This window comes from Barbus barbus (assembly GCF_936440315.1).
Source record: "Barbus barbus genome assembly, chromosome: 25".
NCBI lineage: Eukaryota > Metazoa > Chordata > Actinopteri > Cypriniformes > Cyprinidae > Barbus > Barbus barbus.
In genome coordinates this window covers 15,245,934-15,273,878 of record NC_136753.1, presented here as the reverse complement: position 1 = coordinate 15,273,878, position 27,945 = coordinate 15,245,934, and the positions used below count along the sequence as shown (strand labels likewise).

At 38.3% G+C, this 27,945-nt stretch overlaps 1 protein-coding gene across 2 annotated transcripts; it reads right to left on the bottom strand.

Annotated features, from left to right (window-relative positions):
* Positions 1–344: 344 nt before the first annotated feature.
* Positions 345–26,117, bottom strand: LOC306845184 (histone deacetylase complex subunit SAP130-like). Of its 2 annotated transcripts, XM_079377832.1 has the most exons (21): positions 26,000–26,117; positions 25,135–25,245; positions 24,529–24,800; positions 24,043–24,210; positions 23,815–23,935; positions 22,251–22,375; positions 21,260–21,384; positions 21,015–21,159; positions 14,906–14,996; positions 14,713–14,817; positions 14,282–14,423; positions 13,863–13,981; positions 11,843–12,127; positions 11,490–11,667; positions 11,165–11,263; positions 9,476–9,831; positions 6,670–6,924; positions 5,792–5,917; positions 5,568–5,671; positions 5,283–5,396; positions 345–2,129 (listed from the first exon to the last, which is right to left on the bottom strand). In XM_079377832.1, exons 2-21 carry the CDS (start codon positions 25,229–25,231, stop codon positions 1,971–1,973), a joined length of 3,186 nt encoding a protein of 1,061 aa, XP_079233958.1. In that variant the 5' UTR covers positions 25,232–25,245; positions 26,000–26,117; the 3' UTR covers positions 345–1,970. The 2 variants fall into 2 exon arrangements, with proteins under 2 accessions (XP_079233958.1, XP_079233959.1); XM_079377833.1 differs by lacking the exons at positions 11,165–11,263; positions 26,000–26,117 and having other exon boundaries at positions 364–2,129; positions 25,135–25,239.
* Positions 26,118–27,945: the final 1,828 nt, after the last annotated feature.

The window sequence follows — 27,945 nt, the reverse complement described above, 5'->3', positions numbered from 1 at the left end:
AATAAATACAATATCACTAATCTGAACATTTTCAGTTGTATGTAACGCTTTTTTCTTTTTACAGTAAAGTGCTGAACCTTTGGACCCGCGTTTCAACATATGGAGGGCTGAGCTCTGATCATAAGAGGGCAATCAAGTTGTAAATAGCAGTGTCATAGTTACCCAGGGTGGAGCCATTCTGGAAAGTCATATTTGCATCGGGCAATACTAAATTTCATTGCAAGAACTCAGCGACTAGAGTTTATGTGGTGTGGTGTTTTCAGGTCACAGGCAGTTTATATAACAAGTTATTTCAACAGAGTTAATAGAATGAACCAAGTACAATATAAAGAATAAACCTTGTAGAGAATTTTTTTTTTTTTAAATGTATATCCTTGTCAGCTGAAAACATATTTGACCTTAACCTACAGAAAGAAATAAGATTAGATAAAATTGTTGGACTCTCACAATTAACGCATGAATGCTTACTGTAATATTTTTCTTCACACCATGAAGGTCATTAATTTGTTACACATTGTAGGAAATACTAATAACAAAATTCAAATAATACTAAGCTATTTCGAAGCTAGTTTGAAACATCAAAACTGTCTAGTAACATCCTTGATTTAGTGTAATTCATAAAGACTACTTAGTCATTTTTGAAAGATGAAAATGGTAGACATTTTACTACCATCTTCACATTATTAGATCAATGTGGAAAATGTTCTAACAATAATGAAAAGAGTACTAGTGAAAGAGCACGGCAGATTTCCTGCTGCATATCTGACGGTTCATTGGTTCCGTTGAAAAAAAAAAAAAAAGATCCCCAACAACTTCCTGTAACTCAAATTGTACATCATGGCACTAAGGATACTATGGTGATGGGGTGATTCCCAAAGAAAGCAAGAACTAATAAAATATACTTTGAAAGCAACGCAAGTCACTTTGGATAAAAGCATCTACAGTTGTGACTATATTCAAAATCTGACTTCTTAAGTTCTTTTATTTATGAAGTCTGATGAAGTGCATTTAGTACCAAATGTACTAACTAAAGATTATTTGTAAATGTATCCAGTTTTACTGCAGTAGCACATAACAGTACACACAGGAAAATAAAATAAAAAAAATTTAAAAAAAATTTACAAAACATCCAAATTATTATTCAAACCAGAACAACATTATATCTGTAAAACAGCACAAAAAAAAAGACTCAGTGAAAACCACGTCACGTCCATTAAGAACAATTTTCTTACACTGAAACATAAATCAATCCACACATTCATATAATATAAATTCACATAATTATACTGATTCTTTCAAGTACACATTTCACTGCTTTGTACTATCATCAGTAACTATAGCGCTTGAATGTTTACAGTGATGAAAAAACTTAGAAGGGTTAGAGGGAATTATATCTGGTTAGTACAAGACTATTATATTTTAATTGTGGACTTCATTTCTGGCTAATCTGGGAGCGATTAACTTTAACTTTAGTATTTAACGCACAAAAAAAATCCCACAGTTTCACCCATGTTACAAGGCACCAAAACATGGAAAGCTAGCACACTCCGGTGAGAATGTGCGCAGTGTGTACTTGGTGTGATTCAAACGAAATACAAAAGTTACATCTAGAAAACATGACCTTTCTGATCTTTAAAGTCCATTACAGAAAAAGAATTGCCTCTACAACTAAAAAAAAAAAAATTTAACAAAACGTTTCTTCTAAAATGAAATACTTAAGGGGAAATACAAAGAGCATTGGTTAACCAGGCTGCCTCATACTCAATGGACAGTCTGACAGTCCACAGTAAGCAGCAGTTCCTGTAAAAACAGTTTGATGTTTACGAGCATCTTTCTCTCTCTTTGAGACTGTAAAAGTAAGTAGATGATTGTGCACAGCAACCTGATAAATCATGACAGGTCCAGCTTTTGAAGAGCATTCCTGTGTTCGACTATGCTGAAGGACAAAGATTGATACCATGGAGTGGCATCTATGCCCGCTCCTTGCGCTTTAATTTGGAGCTCTTCTTGGGACTTCCGTTCTTGTTGAGCAGCTTCAGGACTCTGTCCTTATGGTCCAGTACTTTCATCATGGTGTCGCGAGCTTCAGCCACCTGATCCATCACAAGCTTGCAGCGCTGCATGTTCCCCTGGACAGAGTCAGGTCAAAAGGTCATGAATGCATTTACAGCAAAGTTGTTACGGGTTTTGGGCCAGTTGTTAAATATATGGGTCAAATTTTGCATCAAATTCAGGATTGTTGTTAAAGGGAAAGAAAATTGTGTTCCATGTTTGCATGTCACAATTCTTTGATACTTTTGTTCTTTCTTAAGGCGAGACACTACAGGTGAATAGGGTAAAAATTTTAACTAGCAGATATCACCATGAAACTTTCCCAGTTGATTACCTACATTAAGATTGGAGGAAGTCGTGGCCTAATGGTTAGTGAGTCGGCCTTGTAATCCAAAGGTTGCAGGTTCGAGTCTCCGGCCGGCAGGAATTGTAGGTGGGGGGAGTGAATGTCCAGCGCTCTCTCCACCCTCAATACCACGACTGAGGTGCCCTTGAGCAAGGCACCGAACCCCCAACTGCTCCCCGGGCGCTGCAGCATAAAATGGCTGCCCACTGCTCCGGGTGTATGTTCACGGTGTGTGTGTGTGTTCACTGCTGTGTGTGTGCACGTTGGATGGGTTAAATGCAGAGCACGAATTCCGAGTATGGGTCACCATACTTGGCTGAATGTCACTTCACTTCACTTCACTTCACTTAAGATGAGAAAAAAATGTATTACAAAGTTTCTGTAATTTTATGTTTAAATATGCAAATTAGGCATTATCTAATTAAATATGCGCTAATTTGCATATATTTAAAAAAACGAAATCTCAGAATTGGATAAAGCCAGGTTCAAAATTATTTTTTCATTGTGTTCACATATGAGATGGGAAAAAAATTACAGAGGGATTTATGGATATCTACTTTTGTTATCCTGTAAATCAGAATATACTGTCAATAGCCTTAAAAAATTTATTTTCGCCATGTTTTTTGGAATAAAATGTAATATAAATCAGGCTAGGAATAATATATTTACAAATCCCTCTGTAATTGTCTTCATAATATAACTAGGTACAAGACTGGAAAGTTTGGTGTATATAGGTGCTACTGAAGTGGAGATTTCGGACTTGGAGTATGAGAGAAAAGTCATTTTGAGAAAACGGGCTTTAAAGATTTATATTGTAAAAATCCACACATTTTTATATGAAAACATTGCTAACAAGCAAAACAACTGGCCAAGTAATTGTTTATAACAATGTAGACCATGAACAATGACAACTGAATAAAACAACATTGCCAAGTAAGACCTTCAACTAACCACAGAGAAGCACAAATACAGACACAAACTTATCATCAGAACTGCAACTCTAGTCATCTATGTCCATCGGAACACAAAGTTCACCCATGAGGGTTGAAAGCCTAGCTCTCCATGCCTGCACCATATGTAGGCCCCTCACCCCTCTCTTGCTGATGCCTTTTCAGCTTTTTAGCTGTGCTCAGAGTCTTTCTGCAACGTTTTACACTCTCAGACCGGATGGATTTGGCTTTTGTGATCCTCAGCATGTCGGTTTCCCTGATGGTGGTGACGGTAACGACAGTGCTTTCCAGCCAAAGCTTATCCATAATGGCAAGCATGGCAGAGGCCCCTCATTAAAAGTTGAAATGGCCATACTTGCAGCTGCCTCAACTCTACTCTTACCTACAAACACTGTTTTTGGACAGCGGGCCCAAATGACGGAGCTGAGGCACTCATTCGCATTTTGAGTGCCACCATGCTGCATGCGCTGCAGCAGGCTGTCACTTGACATGCGGTGGTATACAGGTATCAGCTTCTGGCCCACCTCCCGAGACAAAAAGTTTCCTGCATGAGTTTCTCCATTTTCCTCCGCTCTCCTATACCAACACCAGGACAGGTAGCACCTGGTGTGCAAGGGGACTTCGTCACAGGACATGCTATGGAGGAGACCACCCCAGATCTAATTTTTCATTTTCTCTATGGAACCCTGGTTATTTAAAATTGCCCCCCTGCAATAATTTTGTAATGTTTTACATTTTTTGGCCGTTAATTTTCCCAGACCCTTCCCCCCCAATTTGCGTTCAGCACTTAATTTTCGTAGTGCTGTGCCCATACGCTTATGGGCATGGTTGATGCATTCTAATTTTACTACCTCATGCCCAGGGTATGGGTTGAGGGATACCACCTCCCTGAATGCAGCACTGTCCCCATCTGACAGCATCTGAATGTATCTCAGCTGGTGGCGACTCACAGACCTGGCCCACATCCTCTTCGCTACCTCCTTGCTTGAGCCCCTAAAATTTTGTGCACAGTCATGCGTTTCTCTCCAGCTGTCAATTTCCTCATCTGTAATCTTTCCCTCATGTCTTGCAGCTTCTTAAAGGGCACAAGCATGGCAATAGGAGGATAGAACCTCAAAGTCGATCACCAGTCCCGTAAAAATATCGATGCACACCCCGATCCCATAGTGTGATGTGAACCCTCTTTTCTGCCAAGTGCCATCAAAAGACACACTGATATTTATCACCGCATCTGCATCCTCTCTCAGCAACTCTGCCACATCTGCATCAATATCTGCATAGGCCTGCCTGACCTGCTCCCTGGTCCTGTGAAGTGACTCAAGACCTCTCTCAATTTCTGCTGCTAAAATGAAATGTGTATTGTATCAATAACTGTTCATTTGTTTTGTTTTTATAGATACAGCACACAGAAATCTGTACTGTAAAAATAAAACTGACCACCGCAACACAACATAATGAATGAGATGGCACTTTATTCTATTCTTATAAATCTTATAAATAAATAAATATTTCATACAGTAATGTTATAATATGTTAGAAGGTGGTAACAGCCACACGTATTGGGCTATTTCTGACATTAGAAATTCTAAACCTCCCATCGACAGCTTACGTTCAGATGCGCTTCCCGAGGGCATTTCACTGGGTAATCCATCACTAACTTTCCTTTTCCCCCTTGTAAGTGACAACTGCTGTACTCTTTTCGATGATTGACGCGAAGTCATTTTCATTAATTCACTCAAAAGATCCCGCGGAAAGCTTAACCAAACAAGGACGAACCACTCTCATAATATAATAATTGGTCACCACTCTCATAATATAAATGTTTGTTTCAGCTTATTTCCGTTGTGTTGTGGCTTGTTTCCATTGTGTTCTGGAGATTTTGTTGTGTTGTGCACTACTGGGCCACCATAGGTAGGTAATGTTGAGATACTAACCTGTATGAGCTCATTAATGCGGTGCAGGTCATCGTCAGCTCCAGCTCTCTTCTTTGGGATGAGGCCTTCCTGCAGGGTTGTCAGCCGGCTGTACACGTCATGCTCCATGTTAGTCTGTGATCAAACAAGAAAGGAATTCATTAAAATGCTATCATTATGCAGCATTAACTGCATCAATAACAGGCAGTTAGCATAATATATTTGAAATATATAACACAGTGAAAGTCTAATTAAGCCACTGTAGAGACTTCTGGTGGAAATGAGACCATCAGCTGCAGAACCCACCAGCTGTAGCAGCTGTGCGGCACACAGGTGCACTTTCCAACCCTGAGCTCGACATGCTACTCCTCTCTGATTGGCCATGTCCTGAAGGCTTCCTTTCTTCTCCTCTGAGGAGACAGTAGTGAGATCGAGTGGTTTTGATTCATATAATATAACAATATTCAATACTATAATCAAAAAGAGCAAGGAAAAACTGAGCAAGCAGACAATGTTCAAAAGGTACTTACCTTTGACTTTGATGTCACTGTACCTCTGGAAGTGGTGATAGGCAGCCTTCCATGGGTTACGGTATTGGCGCAACAGAGTGAGGGGAGGTCTGGGGCGGACTGGGACATAACGAACACCGTCCTCATCTGCATTAATACAACCAATGTTACAACTGAACAAGTGTACACCCATTTTGGGGGGTATTACAAATGTACACTGCTAAACAATATCAAATGGAAATAATAAAAATAACACAATATACAAAATAATATTTAGTGCAAGTAAACTTTTCGAAGGAAACAGTGGGTCCTATTTATGATTTTGGACATTAGTTCATATTTATAAACCATTTCTAATGCTAAAGCAGGTAGATCAAATTTAAATCACATGTACATGTTGACAGCTTTGTTAAAAAAAATATATTCTAATGAATTTATGTGAATTTTCAAGTTCACTTAAAATTAAAGGTTGCTATTATGTTTTTAATGTTCGGTAAAAAAAAAAAAACAGTTTACAGTAATGGAGGCATCAGTATCAGTGAAACTGGCATTCAGTCATAACACTTATAAAAGGTAATTAAACATATTTATAATATACTGTTTTCAAAATATATTTATGATTACACATTTTATTGCCATTTTCAAAATCCTTTTACTGTTAGGTGCAATTAATCACAATTACATACACTTGTGTAATTATTTATTTTTAAACGATTAACAGTTTTTCATTTATCAGAAAGAATTACTCATTTAGTGGAATTTTACATGATCAGCTATTTTAATGTTTCTGACATGAATAACAATCAGTTTTGGGACTTTTGTAGCATGGTGCAGACTGCATCTATCAAATATTTGTTTAATGATTTCCAAAAGGTATATATATCCATGGATAATCTCACCAACATATTCCCTAGGTGGAGTCTCATGTCTTTCAGGTCTGTTTCCTGGAGCTCGGCAGCTAGCTCTCTCTTCGTCTGTGCTGTTGGTCTCCACCATCTCCGTCTCCTCAGTGGAGATCACATGCTGCTGTTTGCGGGGTTTTTTTCTTGGAGAGGCCCCAGGCAGGAGGTCTCCGGTTTGGGAAGATATGGCCAGGGTGGAGGCCAGGGAGAAGAGGGATGGAGCTGGACCTGTTGAAGAAGGAGCCATGGGCACTGCAAAAAAAAAAAAAAAAAGAGAACTCATAAATATATAGTAATGTCACTATTTTCTCATATTCCACCTTTATTATTTAGTGTTTCAAAATAACCTGATACTTCTTACACAATAATAAACTATATAAACTGCAATTGAAGTAATTTATTCCAAAATCATCAGGTACATCATTTTGTTTGATGGATATACAGTAAATAGAGTACCCACCCATGAAAAACAGCAGGAATGGTTAATTAAAAGGGTGGTTGATTGCGATTTCACTTTTTTAACATTAGTTAGTGTGTAATGTTGCTGTTTGAGCATAAACAATATCTGCAAAGTTACGACGCTGAAAGTTCAATGCAAATGAAGATATTGTCTTTTAAAATTATGGCAGTTTAATGCCCACAAAAACGGTTTGTAGGCACCACAACGAGTTACTTCCTGGATTTGTGACATCACAAGCCCTGATAAACACCGCCCCAGGGAACATGCAACAAGAGAAGAGAGTTTTTGCCATGCCGTCAAAACTAGGGGTGTGTGAAAAAAATCAATTCATATATGAATCTCAATTCTGTCTTCTAACTACTCTAATGAATTCACAAGATTCAAAATCAGTGTTCTAATCCTGTTTCTCAAGTCCCCCTGCTCTGCACATGCTCTAATCTGCATCTCTCTCTCATCTGGGGCCTCATTTATAAAATGTTGTGAACAAACCATCCTAAAATTGATCTTACAATCATTTCTCAAATATGCGTACGTCTGATTCATAAAATGAACGTACGTACAGAAAATGCACATAAGCGTTTCTTTCAGATGTAAAATTTATGAATCGCAAATGATCTTGAACTTGCACGCAAATTAATGGTTTCAGCTCTCTGCCTTGTAAACGACTCCTAATTAATGTCATTAACATGTAAAAGATCACCAGTCATCATCCAAATTCTTTAATTTAGAATAGCGGACTGAAAGAACAGCTTACACTTTCAAAAACCTGCAGTACTCCGACAAGAAAAAGTGTGTACGTCTGCTCAGACCCTGATGTGACACTAAGCACTTTTCCATGTCAAAGCCAGTTTTTACAAATATGAGCGTTGACGTGGATTTAACAGTACGCACACTCTACGATCAAATCGGAGCATACGCATGCTTTATAAATGAGGCCCCTGATCATCAACTCATCAGCTCCAATAAACTGTGTTCCAGTTATACACTTTGTGCATACACAGACAGATATTTTTCACATAGATATGAAAAGCGTTAAACATGGACGTGCATATGGTTGCCGCACTGTATTAAAACTTTAATCAGGATAAAACCATATTTTAAAAGCTAACATAAGCAGTAGCATTCACAATGTTACGACCTGAGTTTCTTGTATTTCCTGTGTGTGTGTGTGTGTGTGTGTGTGTTTCTCCCTTCCTCTCTCTTGTATGTCTGATCTCTGATAGGATGTCCACTGATTGGGGTGTACGATCGCCATTGGTGGGTTAGACGAGGCGTGGTCTTTATAAGGACGCCACCGGCATTCGTCGGGGAGCTCATTGTTGGTTCTGACACGTTTGGGTTGAGAGCTCCTGGATCCCTCCTCAGGCCGATGATCGAACTTATTTTCTTACTGTAGATCACGTTAATTCATTTTTAACGTTGTATTCTAAGACCGTGGAGCAAAGGGGTGTCCTGCCGTTTTGTTTTTGCTATTTGGTTTGGGTTCTGTTTTGTGTTAGGCAGTTAGGGAAGTAAAAATGTATTTTTACTTTTGATGTTCGATTAGGTTATTTATATATGTTATTTCTTTTCTATATTTGTTTTGTTTGTTATTTTGGCCTTCGGGACACTTTGAAGAAATGCTCCTGATTCCATTTGTGTGTATTAAATAAATGTAATAATTTTTCCAGCATCATGTATTTGTTTGATTATCGACCGCAGTGTATCGTGCCTGGGGATTCCATAACGACAACCCAGCTTTGTTATGCCCTGTTTAGAGACTATCTTTACTACCCCCAGACACAGGGCGTAACAACAAATAACAGCGTATCTAAAAGTATGAGACAACAACAAACAAAAAAAGCTACCAATAATAGCCGTGCTTGCACAGGTGCTGCGCTTTCCTCTTCACTAATATTCTCTGCATCTCATTTGGGCACAAATTAATAAATAATACTGATGGCGCCATTGTTTACAATACAACACCGGAGCACATGCAGCTGAGGTGAGGGGTGTGACGTTTAGAGGTGGTTTAGCCAATCACAACACACTGGGCCAGCTAACCAATCTGAGCCCATCGCGGATTTCTGTGGGAGGGGCTTCATAAAAACAGGAAATAATCGGAGCGTTCAAAGAAGAAGGGACACAGTACTGTAGTATATAGTTAAATTATGTGAAAAATAATGTGTTTTTTTTTTTTTTTTAACTAAGCATTAACACATGTTAGACTGCACCCCATAAACACAATCAAGCCTAGAATAAAACGAGTCAACCACCCCTTTAACCAATATCATAAGGTAAATTGTTTATAGCTTTTATGACTGTATAGGAATATGTGGACTCCTTTTTGACAAGCACTCCTACCTGCTTGTGAAGTGTCCATTGGCTCAGTTTCCTCCTTCACTTTAACCTCTGGAAGGGTGGAGATCAGGGCAGCAGTGCTGGTGGCCGCTGGCTGGGTGGGAGAAGCCACTGCATTGGCCATGGAGGCAGGCACAGGGGGAGTGACAGCCATGGCTGCAGGCAGGGCTGAAAGAACGGCAGTGGGCTGAGAGGGAGGTGTTGGAGCTGGTGGAGCCAGAAGGGTGGGAATGGCTTGTGAGTGATGCTGGGTAAGAGTGGACAGCGTCTGCTGCTCACCTCCGTGACTCGGAAGAGCCTCCACGGTTGCCATGACTGGGGGCGCCATTGCAACATGAAGATCAGATTTGGGCTTTACTCTAATTACAGAAAGAGCGGAACCACATTACACATTCAGATCTGCATGCATAAAACCAGTTTTAGACAATCAGATCACATGCACTGTTAACAGGGCTCCCACATTTGATTTTTCCAAAAGGAATTTTAAAAATCATTTTATAGCGATCACACCCAATTTCTTGTCATTTCCAGCAGAGGAAATACTACAGAACTGAACTAAGAAGAAATTTCCATGGATGTTTCATATCCTTGCTTAGACATAATAAAACAGAAATAGCAAAATATTGTTTCTTCAGGACTGTGACATACATTGGAGTGTAAATGATTAAAGCTGCAGTCCGTAAATTTTGCCTCTTTGTTGCCATCTCTGTTTGAAACCTGCAAGTGCAGTTATTTGCAGAATTATTTTCTTTACGTGTGTTGTGCGTCGGCGTGGATGAATCTAATGATTTGAGATGTATGTGTGGCTGTCAGTCACTGCACCGGTGTGGATACTGTACTTTGGAATCACAGAACCTAGCCTACGTCTTGGAACATATGACCCAAATAAGAATTTTCACCGGATATTGTCATCTGAACAAAGTAACAAGTCTGTCACTTTTGTTCTGACCAACTGAGGAAAAAAGCATTAATCGTGCTACCAATGATGATTAAATCTAACGATCGCTTAGCTCATATCACCGTTCAAATTATTATTATTATTATACTTTGTTCTCAAATTGTTATTGTTATTAACATCAGCATTGAGTGACTGTGTATATAGTGTGTATTTCCCACAAAAACCTACCAGTACCACTCAAAATAGAAAACATTTTTATAAGCTTACCGTTGTGAATAGGGCTAAGGTAAGGCAATAGTTTTGAACACTGGCTGGTTATGTACTTACTCAAAAATTGATTTCAGATTATTTTTAACCAAAAACAATTACGGACTGCAGCTTTAATGAAAAAGAGGAAAAATAATGTAGTTTGGTACTTTCTGGATTTTTCATTGGTGTGGGTTGTTGCACTCAAATGTAGGCAAAAAAATGCTTATTTGCAAGGACAAGGTTTAAGCAGACTAAATAATTGGGGACATTCTGTATATGCCACTAGAGAGTGATCAATTTTACTGGAAGGTTATGACATTGATTAAAAATTATCAGAAAGTAAAAAAAAAATTATAAATAAAAATATACATAGATTAATCGTTAACAAGAAGATCATAACATGCATTTAGAAAATAAATAGGGTGAATTTTCATTCTGAGGCCTGGAAATCACACTCATCCAGGACTGTGGGAACCCTGTGTTAGGAACATTATCTTTTGTCCTATTTTTATTAGGATAATGAAGGATCTTCAGGCAGGGCTTACCCCGCTGAGCGAGGGGATCCCGAGAGCCTTATCCCATTGTCCACTCGGCCAGCGTTATGCTCACTTGGCTGCGCTGGGATCAGACTTTTACGCACTGCCCTAGAAACACACCCCAAAAGCGGTCTTACACTATTTTATCAACATCTCTGTTTTTAAAGACGCAAACACATGATACTGGGTTACTTCTCAGGATGCCAGTAATGAGGGGGTGAATGAATTAAACTTTTCATATATGATGCATAGTTTGGCCCCTCAGTAGTTACCATACTATAAATACATATGATATGAAACAGTAATACAGGCTGTGGAATGAAAGCTGACTCACCCCTCATTCACAGGTTTTTTGCGAAGGATGCTAGGTCGGGGGGACGAGACAAGTGTGGGTGCACCTGTAGCCGCCCCCTGGGGGTGTGTCTGCACCATTGTAGTGACAGGTTGCGTGCCACTAAAAGTGCTCCCAATTGGATTTGTGACAAAAGCAGGACTTTCAGCCAAAACAACACCTGTATAACAAAACAGATTTCATAAAGCACAATAAGTGAGCAAGTAAAAATTCCCTCTTATATAATCCATTTTGATATTACCTAAAATTTATTTTATTTGGATTTAAAAAATAATAATTTTCCAAATCAAAGTTTCTGAATATGTTTGAAAGGAATGGGGCTTTGCTAAACTTACCTGGTGGTTTTGCTTCTGACTGTGGTTGTTGTGTGGCGACTGGAGCCTGCTGTACACTCTGGGTGCTGATTGGTGCATTGGCATGCAGTCCCTGAACTCCTATTGGTGCAGGCTGAATGCCCTGAGCAGTCATAGAGGCTGGTTGGATGTTCTGAGTGCTGATCTGGGCAGACTGCAGGCCGATGCGATCCACTGCCATCAGCTGCATGGGGTTCAAGTGCACAGTGGTGGCCACACCAACACCTGCCTGAGCAGGAAGAGCTGAGCTCTGAGCTGGAGCTGTGACTGAGGAATAAAGCAGAGTCTTGGTTGGAGGTCTAAGAAACATTTATGGCCTGTTCACACCTGGTCACTTCATGCGTTTTTGCTGATTGAATATCTACCATATATTCAATATCTGCAGATTTGTTAAAACCTTTCCAAAACGGTCTTTTTGCAAATTCATATCCATCTTTGCAAAATGGATATGAATCCAATTTTCAATTATAGAGATCGACCGATATATCAATTTACCGGTATTAAAGCATTTTACCATAATCAGATATCGGTTTTGTAATATCGGATTCACTGATAAATGGCAGCATCTTGTGGGTGTTTTGAGAATTGCGCGCAGGATCGCCATTGCAGTGTGTTGGCTCCAGCACGGCCACCGGCCAACTTTTAACAAGATTCACTTGTTTAAAACACCCTAAATTGTAGTAACATTTACTATATAACCATTATTTCGCTAATAAAGATCTAAATAAATACAACTCTATGGAAATTAATTATTTATTATCTCCGCAAGTGATCGCAGTTTGAGTATAGTTTTGTGTAAATGCATAGATAAACCACGCTGTCAGCAGGCATTTCATAATCTAGAAGGACAAAAACATTAATAATTCTGATATAACATTCCAGTTGAGAAATGCAATAAAATACAATGTTTTGTTTGTTATATTCCAATATTCCAGGGAATATTATTCAGTGAATTAACATTACGCAGTGAATTATTCTTGACTCTATAGGCCTATTAAACAGCTTATAAACCTACTAAAACTGTAGTTTAAAATTAAGTTGATATGACTCCTGTCCTTTATTTTCTCCATTTGAAAACATTAGACATTCTACATTTATTTTGCTTATTGTTAATATTAGTGTTATTGCTTTTTATAAATAAAATGATTTTTACTGTTGTAATATGAAGATTAAATTTAACATGAAAGACTGCTAATTTTCAACACTTTAAAAAACAAAAAGATGACTGAAAAGAGGAAAAACCAAAGTGAAGTATGGACTTACTTCACGCAGTCATTTACAGTAAATAAATATCGGTTCAGCATATCGGTTATAGGGCACATAAACATGCAAATAATTGGTATCGGTTTAAAAAAAATCTATATCGGTCGATCACTATTCAATTCCCGCGCTATATGCAAATTTAACAGAGTTCACGTCAACGAATGCAACAGATGAGCGCTGCATTTGATTCATTATCAGCTAATTTCAAGATCAAAAACCAGAATAGGAGAGAGTGCGGTGTCTCCACTGTAAAGATAAGTTAGTCTCACTACTTTTAATGAAGGTGATTGTGTGTTGAGTGAAACTGTGGACTGTGGTTCCCTGTAATTCCCCTACATAAGTGTCTTTCAGTTTCATTCGCGGCAATTTGCACGGAGGCTTTTTGAAGAGATACTCAGCTACTCATCCGTGGCAATGCATGTTGCATTAGCACTGTCATATCTGACTAAAACATATCATATAGCCTTTAACACATTCATTATTTTAACAAATTTACATATGTGGTTTAAACAACCAGATGCATTTACACTTGTCTAGTTTCATCTGGAATGCGGCCCAGACCACCTCCTGAATTGGTTTGAGCCATCGGATGTAAATCCGCCTCGAAAGCATTTCGAAGAGCATTTACACCTGATCTTTTCACAATTGGATAGCTATCCGATCAGAGAAATGCATGAAGTGACCAGGTGTAAATAGGCCCTTAGATATTAGCACAGAGTTTCTGGTATGTTGTGTTTACCTGGGTAAGGGCGGATGGTGGAGACCGAGCTGGTAATGGGGGTGTAGGTGTGGGTCAGAGGATACGGGGATGAGGGGTATGTCGGTAAGAAGTACTGAAACTGCACTGGCACTGAAGGCCTGCAGAAGAACACAAATGGTTAACATGACACAAGCTTCGTGACACAATTCACTGATAATTGACAACTGATTGTTTTGGTTTAGTTTAATTAATTGAGGGGTGTCCAATCTTACTCCTGAATGTGTTACATCCTGTAGATTTTTCCTGAAGACACCTTGGTGCAAGTGCATTTAATCTTGGTTGGAGCTAAACTCAGAACAGTGGTCCTCCAGGGGCAGGATTGGACACCACTCCCGATTCATTCACGATTAACTGCCAGAGCTTAACCATCACAAGAATAGTTTTTAGAGAAGTTTCACCTGTTATCGCTGCGAGCCTCCATGGTGACAGGGTTTGGAGAAGAACGATGACCTGGGATGGGAATCAGGTTGGTTCTTTCCCCAGGATACTCTGGCTGGATGCGTGGGGAAGTGTGGGCAATCGGTTGAGGAACCACTTTAGCTGGAGAGGCCAGAAACATTAAGTCAGTTCTATGTCCCCTAATAGTTGACCAAACGTTAGTCAGTGAGAAGAGGCTCGGTCGACCAAATTTGGATTGATTTGCATTGCTTATTATAATGGGTTCTAATGACTTTTGTCACACTGCTCGGATCTGGTGTAGACACGGGTTACATTAAACATTCTTTCTCAGCCCTGAAACTCAAACCTTTTTCTGATTTGATTCAGAATCTTTAAACAAATAGTAGCAATAATCTTGAATGCTATAAACACGTGAATGGGTTGTTCTTACCGACAGGGATGGCAGAGGTGGTCACAGCTGTAGCGTGGGAGGAGTGAGAGGCCATTGTCATGGTGACAATAGTGCTACTGGTCATTTGGGTATGTGGTGAAGAGCCTGTTTTGGGATACACAGAGTTTACACAAAGTTATGAAGCGCATGGAAACGTTTTGTCTTTGTGAATAACCATTGAGAAAAAAGTAACCTGTAGTGGTGGCTGATGAAGCAGTGTTGGTAGCTAAGATAGGAGCTACAGTGGCGGCGGCAACAGGGGTCACAGTGTTGAAGATTGGTTTCTGCAGACAAAACAAACCCCTCAAAGTTCATAAACGAGTAAAAGAAAGAATGTTGGTGGCCAGGAGTGGATTAAGGTGGTCAGGGGCCCCTAGGCTGCTCTTTATGTGAGGCCCCCACTTAATCATTATTAGTGATCGACCGATATTGATTTTTTTTATAACCGATACCGATACCAATTATTTGCATGTTTATGTGCCCGATAACCGATATACAGAACCGATATTTATTTACTGTTATAAAGTAAATAAATGACTGCGTGAAGTAAGTCCATACTTCACTTTGGTTTTTCCTCCTTTCAGTCATCTTAACAAAAAATGTTTTGAGAATTAGCAGTCTTTCATGCAGGGCTCTAGACTCATTCTTCCCACTGATCTCACTTTTGCGACTAACTTTCTCAGTTGGTCGCACGAGCACATAATTTGGTTGCAATTTGTTTTTTGTTTTTGTACATTTGATTAATCAATACATGCTGATGAACTTTTATCATAGTTTATAGTTATATGGTAATGAAAGTGTTCAACATTCAACTCGTTCTTTTTCATCTGTATTATTTGTGATTTAAATTTTGTGATCAGGAATTCCTCTTTTTGTGCGCTTTCATTTTCAAATTTATGATCTTGGTGTCAAATTTTACAAGAAAAGGTAATTGTCTGTTTTGCTTATATCTATACACCTTTAATTTTTTTAAGACTAAAACAAAAGATGGATTCATTGTTATTCTTAATTAAAAAGCACAACAACAATAAAACAGTACGTTGACAATGACATACTAGCTTACATAACATTTATTAACAAAAACGAATAAGAGGAGGCATGGCACAGGACACATCACATGCTGTACTAAATACCGAGTATATTACAGAATGTTTAGCAAACTCTGAGGAAGCAAATAAATATTAATATAATTTTTTTTTTAATTAAGGAAAGCCTCCATAGCGTAACGTGAGGTAAACAGCAAAGAAAACAAGCTTCTCAAAACGAAAACAAAAAGAAAAGTAAAACTAAACTGGCTGTTGCTGACAGGACTTGCATGTTTTTTCTACAAGAACACCAGCATGTTCACCTTCTCTGGTTTAAGAAGCGGTCTTTTACTTTAGTTTGAAAACAAAATCCTCCGTTGCACTCCGTCCGCTCCGTCTGCTGCGCGCACCTTCGCGCTCGTGCTGACGCGGCGAGTACAAACCAGGCTCTACCCACGAAGCGCTCGCGCTGAAAGCACCTCTCTTCACGTGATCAGTGAAATCTGACTCCTGCTATAATGTGCTGCGGCTCTGCAGCGCGCGCTGTATGAAGCAGACGCTTTGGAGCAGCGCAGACCAGGCACTCGTACAAATGCGACCACGTCAAATTTTAACTCGCAAAAAATTACCATTTTGGTCGAAGTCTAGAGCCCTGTCATGTTAAATTTAATCTTCGTATTACAACAATAAAAAACATTTTATTCATAAAAAGCTTTAGCAGCAACACTAATATTAGCAGTAAGCAAAATAAACATAGCATGTCTAATGTTTTCAAATGGAGAAAATAAATAAAGGACAGGAGTCATATCAACTTCATTTTTAACTACAGTTTTAGTAGGTTTATAAGATGTTTCATAGGCTAAAGAGTGAAGAATAATTCACTGGATAATGTTAATTCACGGAATAATATTCTCTGGAATATTGGAATATAACAAGCATTGTATTTTATTGCATTTCTCATGCTCTAAATTATGCTGCTGACAGCGCGGTTTATCTATGCATTTACACAGAACTATAGGCTACTCAAACTGCGATCGATTGCAGAGAATTTCCATAGAGTTGTATTAATTTAGATGTTTATAAATGAAATAATGATTATATATTAAGTGTTAATACAATTTAGGGTGCTTCAAAAAAGTGAATCTTGTTAAAAGTTACATGCAGTGGCCGAGCTGAGCATTTCTTAAGCATCAACCTCTGAGTGAACAGCAATATGAAGCGGCTTCACGAGACTAATGATGAGCATATAGACAACAGAGAGAGAATTAAATTCAATGCTTTTATTTCCAACATGCAATCATTCATGGCTGTATTATTTAATTCATGCAAAGTTACGTCTTTATTTGGAGAGGACTTGACGGATTATCTACGTGACTCCGACTTCACGAGACTAATAGACCACAGAGAGAGAATTCAATTCAGCGCTTTTATTTCCAACATGTTCTAATTCATGGCTGTGTTATTTCAGGCAAAGATATCTTTATAGGGACAGGGCTTGACAGAGTATCTTATTTATCATATTTCTTAGAGCCAAGTTGCATAAACTACATATCAGGCATTTATGTAATACATCTAATTTGTGCATTAATGACTGTAATATTAAAGGTGCCATAGAATGCATTGATACAGTATTTTTAAATTGTTCTCTGATATCTACACAGAAGGTATGTGGCTTAGGTAAGGGCAAAAAATCTCCAGAAACGATTTTACATGTCCATTTACAACCCTAGGATTTCTCCCTAGAATGAAACGGTCTGTTATTGGCTTATTTGGCAGGGTCATGAATAATAATGAGCTCTGCTCTGATTGGCTGTTTCACAGTACGGCTCATCAGCAAGAAGGAAGCACAGGGAGGAAAATATATATTTAAATACTTTCTCTCGCAGTTATATCGTCGGGTAATTATACTGTATTATAAAACGCGGGCATCAGGGAGCCGTTATTAATATGCGACGCATTGAAACGGCTTTTGAACGATCCATCGATCGCGTTATAGTTCACTTTCAAGAGACGCGATCACACAAACTATGTTTACATTATGGAGCAACAGTACTTACCACACATTTCACAAGATCAGATGCTTGTCAGTGGTGCTCAGGATCTGTAAGTCATTCGCCATCATCCTCATCTCTCCTTACTGAGAGTGAAATCTTATGTACTGTAACAGGCTACCGCTAGCAAGGAGCTAACCATGTCCCTTTAGTGGCTCGCGTTATTTGCTTTCTGTGCCTTTCTGAATACAGACACCAACCCATCCCTGCACTTCACACCCCCTGCACGGCCTGGAACATAACATTTATTGTGTTATTTTCGCTGTTGTCCGCGCTTGTTTATTTACAATACCTGCAGAGCTTCAAGTTCTGATGGTTCGGCCGGCTTAGAACAAGGGCGGGTTTATGCAAATGTTGGGGGCGTAGTGATCCCGACTGTTGCGTCACAGTCGGTGTTATGTTCTGATTCGCCTGTTTTTCAGTGGTCTTTTTTAATCACGAGATTTACATATGAAGGAGAAAACTATGGTGTTTGAGGCTCACTGTATGTCATTTCCATGTACAGAACTGTTATTATTTAAATATGCCAGGGTAAAGACAGTTTTTCATTCTATGGCACCTTTAACCCTTTAGGCGCCAGGGTTTTTTGGAAAAAATGCTGGATTTTGACATCAAGATTTCAAAAGCTTGTGGCTTGAAATGGCTTAAAGATAGAGATATACTGTAAATTAGAAAAATGTTGGGCATGACCGTAAGTTTATGTGGGGTGTAAATATACTCATCTAATTTGCATATTATGACGTCATCAGGGGCAGCCCTCTTGAATTTCATAATATTTAGGAAATAGTAGATATTGAATTGATGTTTGATTTTTTTGTTTGTTTTTTTGTCTTTTTCTCCTCATTCCAAATGATCAGAAAAGAGGAAACCAACAATAAAACAGGAGAAAGTACTAAATTATTACTATATTACTATACTATATAGTAGTAAAACGCATGTGAACAGTAGCCTACTTTTTGATCAGTTCATCAGTAATATTCAGGAAATAATAGATATTGAATGGATGTTTGAACTTATTTGCATGTTGTTGTTGTTTTTTTGTCTTTTTATCCTCATTCCAAATGATCAGGAAAAGAGGAAATCAACAGTAAAACAGGAGAAAGTAGTAAATAATTACTATATTACTGTGCCATAGTAAAATACATGTGCCTAGTTTTTGATCAGTTGACCAGCTATCTGTCCAATCAGGTATCTATGTGACAGTTTATAGTTCTTGAGAGTATGGTACCTCTGATTGTATGGCACAGCGCACAGACCTAAGTTACCCCAAACTGACTGCACCTGCACCTGTACTGTCTGCCGGCGGCGCTTGGAGCGCGCGCGATCAGAACAAACAGCGCAATCTGGCTGATCATCAGAGATCAACAGCTCTCCTATGGACACTAAGACCACGTCCACCCCTGCCACCCCCATCCCCGTTGGGCAAAGTGTTGAAATGATCACTTGTTTGTGCTTTGTGAACGATCGCGCCTTGCGCGCGGCACCATTGGAGAAGCGCGATCATTAGACGGCCGATCGTCATTTCCAAAAGGCAAATATTCCCCTTCAGAGTCAGAATCGGCGAATGACATTTGCAACACATCCTCACAGTACAACTTTTTATTAGCCGTTTGGCGATTTTCTCTCACAAATCTCACAATTTACTCACACCTATGAACTGAATTGCTTCCGCATCAATGACACGATAGCTCACTTACTCTGGTATTTCCTCGAACAATTTTGGTCTAGAATCGAAGTACTACATGTCTGCCATCTAGTGGAAGGGAATACAAATGAGCCATTACACCAGATTAGGAACTACTGCCCATTTCATGAAGTATGACGTCTTGTCGCAATTTTGCGACTTTGGCGCTTAGAGGGTTAAATAGTTTACTAACTACAACAAATCAAGTAGCTGCAGATGTGCTGCAATTGCGATCCTGCGTGCAATTCTCACCCACAAGATGGCGGTGTTTATCGGTGAATCCGATATTACAACACCGATATCCGGTTATGGAAAAATTCTTAAATATCGGGAAAATATCGGTAAATCGATATATCGGTCGATCTCTAATCATTATGCTTTACCAGAGAAATGGATTTAGTGCCATACATGGTCCACAAGCAAATAGTAAGGTGATAAACACACACATTGAGACAGCCAATCTCTATTTTGTGAGACTGTGGTGGGTGCACATTGGTTCCTCTAGGGGGCCAACAAGAGGGTTCATGAAACATTTTAAAGAAAAGAAATGTACAAAATGCGTTGTTTAGGGATGAGAAGAGTTAAGGGATCCTAGGTGTTAATTAAAATGTTTAATCATTTTAAACACATGTACCACATTTTGTATTATTACAATTTCATTCTTACTCAGAAATTGTGATTAACATTCACATTTAGTTTTCCAGGAAATGTTATCCTAACTGTTTTTATTATTTTAAAGATTTATATACCAAATATTATTCTAACAATAATTACTCTAATAATAATGATATTTAATTTTCAAACAAAAAATGTGGTAACACTTTATTTTAAGGTGTATTTGTTACACATTACATGTACTCATTGTTGCAGAGTCTGTGGTTTTACCACGGAATTGGGCTACTTTTAAACCAAAGCTGAGCTGTCTCATACCCTCTCGCTCACAAGCGCTTGTCAATGTGAGCATCTGTTGTTGCAGTGTCCACTATTTTGTTGTCATTGTTCGTCTCTTTATTTTTGTTTTCTACTGTGAAACAATGGCCCGGGACAGTGTTGCCGCCATGTGGAAAAACTGATTACTGCAAAATGACTTCAGTGTGCGTATGCGACCTGAGCATACAAAGTAAGAACGGTTACAAAAATCAGGTGTCTCTCGCATTCGCGTTAAAAAGTGAAGTATACTTTGGGCTTAATCCTAACACTAACCATATAGTAAGTACATGTAGTTAATATCACTCAGTACTTAGATGTGTAAAATTTAAACCTTAAAAGGGAGTGTAACCAAAAATAATATAACAAAAATGTAATTAAATATGATTTTGCAATTTAATAACAACATGCTGTCTTCATAATATCATGCCTTATATCTTTTCTAATACAGTATAAAAGCATCTATATACATGGGCCAATAAGTGGCTGCCTTTGTATTTTAGGAAGAGGTTGCCTTGCAGAAGATCATAATATATGGAGTCCTTGGCTTAAAAAGTTTGAAACCCTTGCTTTATATAAATAACTTTAGATCTTTAAGCTCATAGTAGGACTGACCTGTGTGACGGTGTGAGGCGGCTGAGCCTTCTGGGCTCCAATAGCTGGGTGGGAGGGAAGGGTGATGCGCGTGGCAGTGTCCCGGGGAGTAGGGGGACGCTGGATGTTGATGGTGGTTGGTGGAGGGTGAATGGTTACTGATCGCCTAAAAATGCAAATTCAAAATTATTGGAATAACAACAAACAATATGTTGACAGTATAATGATGTTATCAGTTAAAAGAGCAAAGAGATACAATAATTTACCCATGAACCATCTCTGCAGCATGTGTGACAGGGGTGTTGATGACTGGGGTCTGGGTTCTAGCAGCTGGGATGGGAGCCACCATAGTGGGCAGAACAGCAGTCGAGGTGGTTACTAAAGGTCGAGACTGTGAATATAGACACTGTGGGTAAATATAAAGAACTTTCAAGAACTAAAGAAAGATGCTGCAGATCTATGAACCAGAGTTTTTGAATATCCCTTTCACAACTGTGCAAACAGACAGCAACAGCAAATCTACTAAACAACAGGACCTGCTTGTGCATGTGTTTTTATGGCTTGCAAATATATACATATGGTTTTCTCTGTTGTAATGAACATTGTTGTTGCAAATTCTTATGATTAACGGGGTCATATGACAAAGCTAAAAATGTGTTTACGTGGTTTAAGGTTAAAAAACCCCCATTATTTTTCATGTACTGTACTGCCATGTATTGTTGCTGCTCCTCTGTGCACTACCTTTCTGAAACGCGTTGATTTTTACAAAGCTCATCTTTCTGAAAAGCAAGGTGTGCTCTGATTGGCCAGCGCGTTGTTACTGGCCAAATACCTCTAGCATGTGACAGAAATGTTACGCCCCTTACCATTTTTGGAAACACACAGCATCTCCCCGACATGGCAGCAGTAATGATACTACAGCGAGAATAAAAGTTACTCCTCCTTTTTTTACATTTGGGTGGTGTTATGAAAATCTTCCTACACAGTGATGTAGATTTGTTTAAATGAGGCATATATTTTTGTAGTTAAAGCAAGCTCTTGAACATTTTATGGGGCAGAAATTGTGAGTAAAAATATACTTTTTTTTTTAATCCTTATCCAATAAATCATGAACAACTGGAAAAGTCTTAGTGGCCTATGAATATCTTTGTGAACAATGGGAAGCCTTGGAGTCAAAAAGGTCAAGGCTCTAAACATGACATTTACTTTAAGTGCTGTTTAGTTGTATGTGATAAGTAAGTTGCGAAGCCTCTGCACCTGAATAGGCTGATGTATAATGTGCTGCACAGCTGCAGGTTGGCTAGGGCCTGTGTTTCCTCCTCCGGCTGGTCTGAGAACAGTAGGGCCTTTGGTTCTAGACATGACAGCTGCAGCAGCTGCGCCTGAAACACAAGCACAAATATTACACTATTACAGTAGGTTACAGTTCATGTCAAACAAACACAAACACACCAGAAAATTCACCTTCATCATAAAGGTGACGCGTGTCATTTATAGCATCAAACAAGTGCAAAAATAGCATTTGGAATCTATTTTAGCATGACTCTACTTGTGACATTATTATACAATTCAGCTCAGGGATGTAAATAAACACATTGATGTTTAAAAGGAAATTTTGCAATAGACTAGCTAACTACTGTAAAAGTAACAAATCCAGTGTGTAAATACACAATGTTATTCCAAAAGCCAAATTCAGTGCTAAATACAGTTGAAAACAGGTCATATACTTGTTTGCAATGCATTTTGATCATTGTACATTAAACTTTTGCATAAAATATGACAAGCACATGCAAAGTCTATATTGGGTAATATTCACTAATAACAACTGAATAAACAGTTAGTTCATACAGAAGCTAAACCTTATAGGAGAAAAATTAATAGCCTATTGTAAACAGAATACAGTCAACATATTATAACTAGAGGTTGGGTTAACTGAAATTTTCCAACATTAACCAAATTAATTTTGACAGACAAACAAGGAGGAACATAATTTAATCCTAGCATATCTAGCACATCAATTTTCATTTTACAATTATGATCTTTACATTGTAAAATGTTCCATGTGTCTTCACTCTCTTTCTTTCTTAGTGAGTGAATAGAATATGTTTCATATTTAGTAACTGTATTGCTTAAAATAATGACTTCTATCATTTGTGGGTACATTTAAATTTATGATTTGAGCATAAAAATATTAATGTGCAAAAAAAAAACACATTTTGGACCATGTTGATCCTGGATCAACATGGTCCAAAAACATAGACCTACCCCTACCCATAATTTATCCCTAAAATCAGAGGGAAATGATAGTTGAATAACAAGGGTGTAGAAACACCTAACTCTGGTTGTAAGGCTAAAATTGACATTTCCTGTAAACTTATCCCTCTGTTCTCATTGGTTGATTGGAATGTTATTCCAGGATCAACAAGGATGTTGATCCAGGAACATGTTGCACTTGGTGAAATCATGTTCACCCTGCTGGATTCTAGATGTAAAAATGAGCAAGTGACATTTTAAATAACAAAAGACATTTTTTCATATTTTCAATTCTGTCATCATTTACTCACCTTTGTGTATGGCTTACTTTCTCATGCAGAATACAAAAAATATTTTGACCGCTGGTAACCGAACAGATTTGGTGACCTTTGACTTCCATTTTAAACACCAAGACTTCTTAAAATATCTTATTTTGTGTTCTACAAAAAAAGTACCTTATACAGGTTTGGAACGACAAGAGGGAGAGTAAATGATGAACAGAATTTTATTTTGGATGAACTATCCCTTTATGCAATAATGCCAGTTTTGTATGAATGAAATTGCTGACCTCTGGGCAGATGAGAGGTGAAAGTGTGGGGAGGAACAGGAGATGCGATCTGTAGTGTGGGTGCACTGCCCCTGAAGATCTGCATGTTAGTGGCCATTAGTTGATGCAGGTTACTCTGTCCCTGGAGAAACATTATTTAATCGCAAAATGTTTGTTGCAATCAGCACACTGTGTGTAATCTAAAGAAACCTGTCCACAAGTAGTTCATAGTTGTGATAGTGCCCATACCTGCTGACCGCTGATGGTTGCCACTGGTATAGAGGCTGGAGCAATGCTGCTCTCAAGGGGAACTGTGATATGTCCAGACACTTTGGCTGGAACAGAAATATGACCTTGGCTACTGGCCGGGGCAGGTGCTATAGGACGACTGGGCATAGGAGGCTTCAGGCCAGCCTGCTGAATTAACAACAACAACAAAAAAATAGAAATCATTTGTGGGTTCAAGCTGCCTAAAAGTTAAGGTGATTCACAACTAGCATTTAAAGTACCCCAAAAAAAAGTGTGTGTGTGTAGATAGATAGTTAGATCATAATTCATATCACAATATTATGTGACATTGTGATTTAATAAGTAGAATTAGCTATGTCCCCATCTCTCTGAACAAAATGTCAGAATGAAGTTATAAATAGTACATTTTGATGGTACTGATCATTTCAAATAAGCACATAATATTTCAACAAAATCACAGGAGCAAAGAAAGTGAAATGACGTTACCTTCACTGATCCCTCGCTGACACTGGACTGCTGGCCCTGCAGTAGTTGGACTGATGGGGCAGCCACGGTTACAGGAGGGCTGGGCTGGATAGGCACATGCTGGGGCAGACCAGGAGGCTGGCCTAGAGCTTGGAATTGTGGGTAGGGCCTGACCACCACCGTTTCCTGCTTATCGTCACGAAACGATGCAATTCCACCTGCACTGCCGCTGCTGCTGCAAGGCGGAGGATCCTGAGAGTGATCCACTTCACGGCTGCTGTTCTCACTGCCTACTGCAACACATTATTTATAAGTAATGGTAAATATTATTACTGTAATTTTTCAGTTGTAATGTACAATTTTTTTTTTTTTTAATAAGCTCAAAATTCTGGCCAAACTGTGCAGCCCTACAAACAAGAACAGCAAACCTGGATTTATTTTATTTTATTTATTTATCATCACAACTGCAGTTAGTAACTGATGATGCTATGGATTTCTTGTAACAAGCGGGTTTGGTCAGCAGCATTAGTTCATTTTAGTTGTTAGTTTTTGCTATGGTATCAACCACAGGAACTTTGAGTTTGATAGTGACGACCCTATCAGTAGCGAAATGGTCTGGCCTCCTACCTGTTTGTGTGCCTAGGACGCTGCTGTCAGTAGACGTCTGACCCGGTCCAGCTCCAGGAGGCGGCAGTGCAGCTCTGGGAAACTGCTGAGAACTCATCGTGTGTCTATTATCTGTCAGAAAAGACCAATTACAGTTGAACAGTTTTAATATCTTCATGCACTAAAGTGCAAGGACAAATATCCCAATTCAAAAAGAACTGGAGCGTAGAGTGTGCTTTAGAGCAGAAGAGTGAACTCCTGCTTGTGGCCACTGTGCAGCAGAGTTTACTTACACTATAACGTTACTCTTATGTGTACTTTTCAAGCATGAAATCATGATTATGGTGTGTCTAACTAGTATTGACGTTAAGGTTTGAGACTCCAGCTTTAGAGTTCAGTATGGCACATATGATAGTTCATGTTTAGACACGGACCACAGTAATTATTTGCAAACGAAGCGCATGATCGAACAAAACCAACAGCAAACCACGGTCGATGCATTGCACATACCATACATTAATCTCCATTCGCTCTCTTTTACCAAGTAATATCCACCAGCACTTCAAATACAACACTCCTTATTAAGGCGCGATGAGCACTTGCTGATGGCAATACTAGTTACTTTTGGTGCATTAATGTTTACTTCATTAAAACGAAACAGGTTGCACGAGTAAATCATACAAACAGTCAACAAGCTTTGATAACAGAATAACGTTAGATGTTACAGATCAAAACAGGCGTTATTGCTGGTTGACAAAAGCTGTGAATCTGTTTATAAAGTCCAGGTTATATGCAGGAAGTATGGAGGTTCTTGGATGACAACAATATGGAAATGTAGTACAAATAAGACCTATGAGGGAAAAATAAGAAATATTGTAAATACTACCGTGTCTCTCTCTCTCTCTCTCTCTCTCTCTCTCTCCCTCACTCACACTCTCTCTCTCTCTCTCCCTCACTCTCTCTCTCTCTCTCTCTCTCTCTCTCTCTCTCTCTCTCTCTCTCTCTCTCTCTCTCTCTGTCTCTGAAGCTAGTCCCACTCCATAGTGTGAAAACTGCATCAACCAATAAGCACGAAATGGCGGACCGGCACAAACGATTTCAAAATAAAAACCCCATATGAGCAAAGAAAGGGACTTTGATATGAGCCCCAAGTTATTGTTTTTTTCCCTCTTATGTTTTTGGTCTTAATTTTTCTTAATGTTTGTGATGTACATTTACATTTGTCTTTCAAAAAAAAAAAAAAAAATGTGTGTAGAAATGTGTAGAAACAGAAAGGTAGACAAAACAATAAATAATAATCTATAATGTTCTATATGAAAATAAGTATATACAAAATGAAATTTGTAAGTAAATAAATAAAACATTGTTTGGGGAAATGCAAAAATATTAGATGAAATTTAATCTGAACACCACTGAATGCTCTCAAATTGATTTTTAATTCCATATTTCTAATTATTTTCAATCGTTAATTTCTCCTTCGTTTCTTTTTTATTTCATTTTCTCTTTCCTATTATCATGTTGCACAAAGGGAATAAAATAGAACAACAGAAATAAAGGAATGATTAAAGAAAAATAGGAATGGTCATCTTATTTACGTTCAGTTTATTTCTTAGGCCATTTCTTTCTTTTATTATTTTTGCACAATCTCCATAGATTGTGTAGCCTATATGTGTATAGTCTGGCTCTTTATTCCCTGCTTTCACATATATCTTTCTTAGCTTCCATCTGTTGTGTCTTGAAACTGTTAAAGAGTATTTCTATGAGTATAATGCAATGAGTAGCCTATATTGGGCACTGTTTTATATATTATATATTATTTATTATATTGCATTGTTTTTTTCTGTATAATTTCACAGGGGAAAGTAGACTGAGGTGAGCCAGTTGTTTTCTGTTGCTCTGTACGCTAGGCAAAAATTTGAGATCACATATTCCTAATTATTTTCAGGATGTCTCCCATCATCTTACAAAAAGCACCCATGACTTAAGGTTATATAGGATGCATATAAATGTTTTACCAATACATTTACAACATTTATTTATCTTTGCCAACAGATTCCTTCTCTATCATATACACTATATTGGCAAAAGTATTGGGTCAACCCCTTCTAATGAACAGGTTTGACTACTTTAGTAATTTCCATGAGTGCAAATCTTAATGTTTAAGCATATAATGATATTCTAGGGAATTGTGTGCTTCTAATTTTATAACAACAGTTTGGACAGGACCCTTTTCTATTATAAGTATGTGACAGTGCCTCTGTGTATAAGGCACGGTTCAAAAAGACATGATTGATTCAGTCAGTGTGGAAGAACTTGACTGGTCTGCAGAAAGACAAGTCCTAATCCCAGCTGAACACATCTGGTGTGACTTTAAATGCAGACCTTGAGCCGAAAACTCATCACCAAACACCAATGACTTGTACATAAGGGTACTGTCATTTTAGACACGTCCAAAACTGTTGCAACAGAGATGGAAATACAGTTTTTAAATACATGAATTATGCTTCCATCTTTGTTGCCACAGTTTTTGAAGTGCCTTCTTCTGTTCTAAAGAAGGGGGTATCCCAACACTTTTGTCCATATAGTATATACAAGTCACTATTGCGAATAAAATATTGGCTCATGTAATTTGAAAGTCTTTTAGTTTTAATTTTACTCAAATTTTAAAAAACGTCCCAACATTTCGAGAATTCGGGTTGTAAATTTGCTTATAATAATAAAATAAATACAATGATATGTACCGTATGAGATACATTTGTGTATGTAATTAGCCTAATAATAAATCAGTGTGCTGGCATTTTGTTTTTGCATTCACAAACAATTTAACGTTAG

Coding starts and splice junctions, on each gene's coding strand:
- LOC306845184 (XM_079377832.1), bottom strand. CDS start 25,231: ATGAGTTCTCAGCAGTTTCCCAGAGCTGCACTGCCGCCTCCTGGAGCT. Junction 21,385..22,250: donor TTATACATCAGCCTATTCAG/GTGCAGAGGCTT, acceptor CTATATTCACAG/TCTCGACCTTTAGTAACCAC. Junction 14,424..14,712: donor CACCTCTGCCATCCCTGTCG/GTAAGAACAACC, acceptor TGGCCTCTCCAG/CTAAAGTGGTTCCTCAACCG.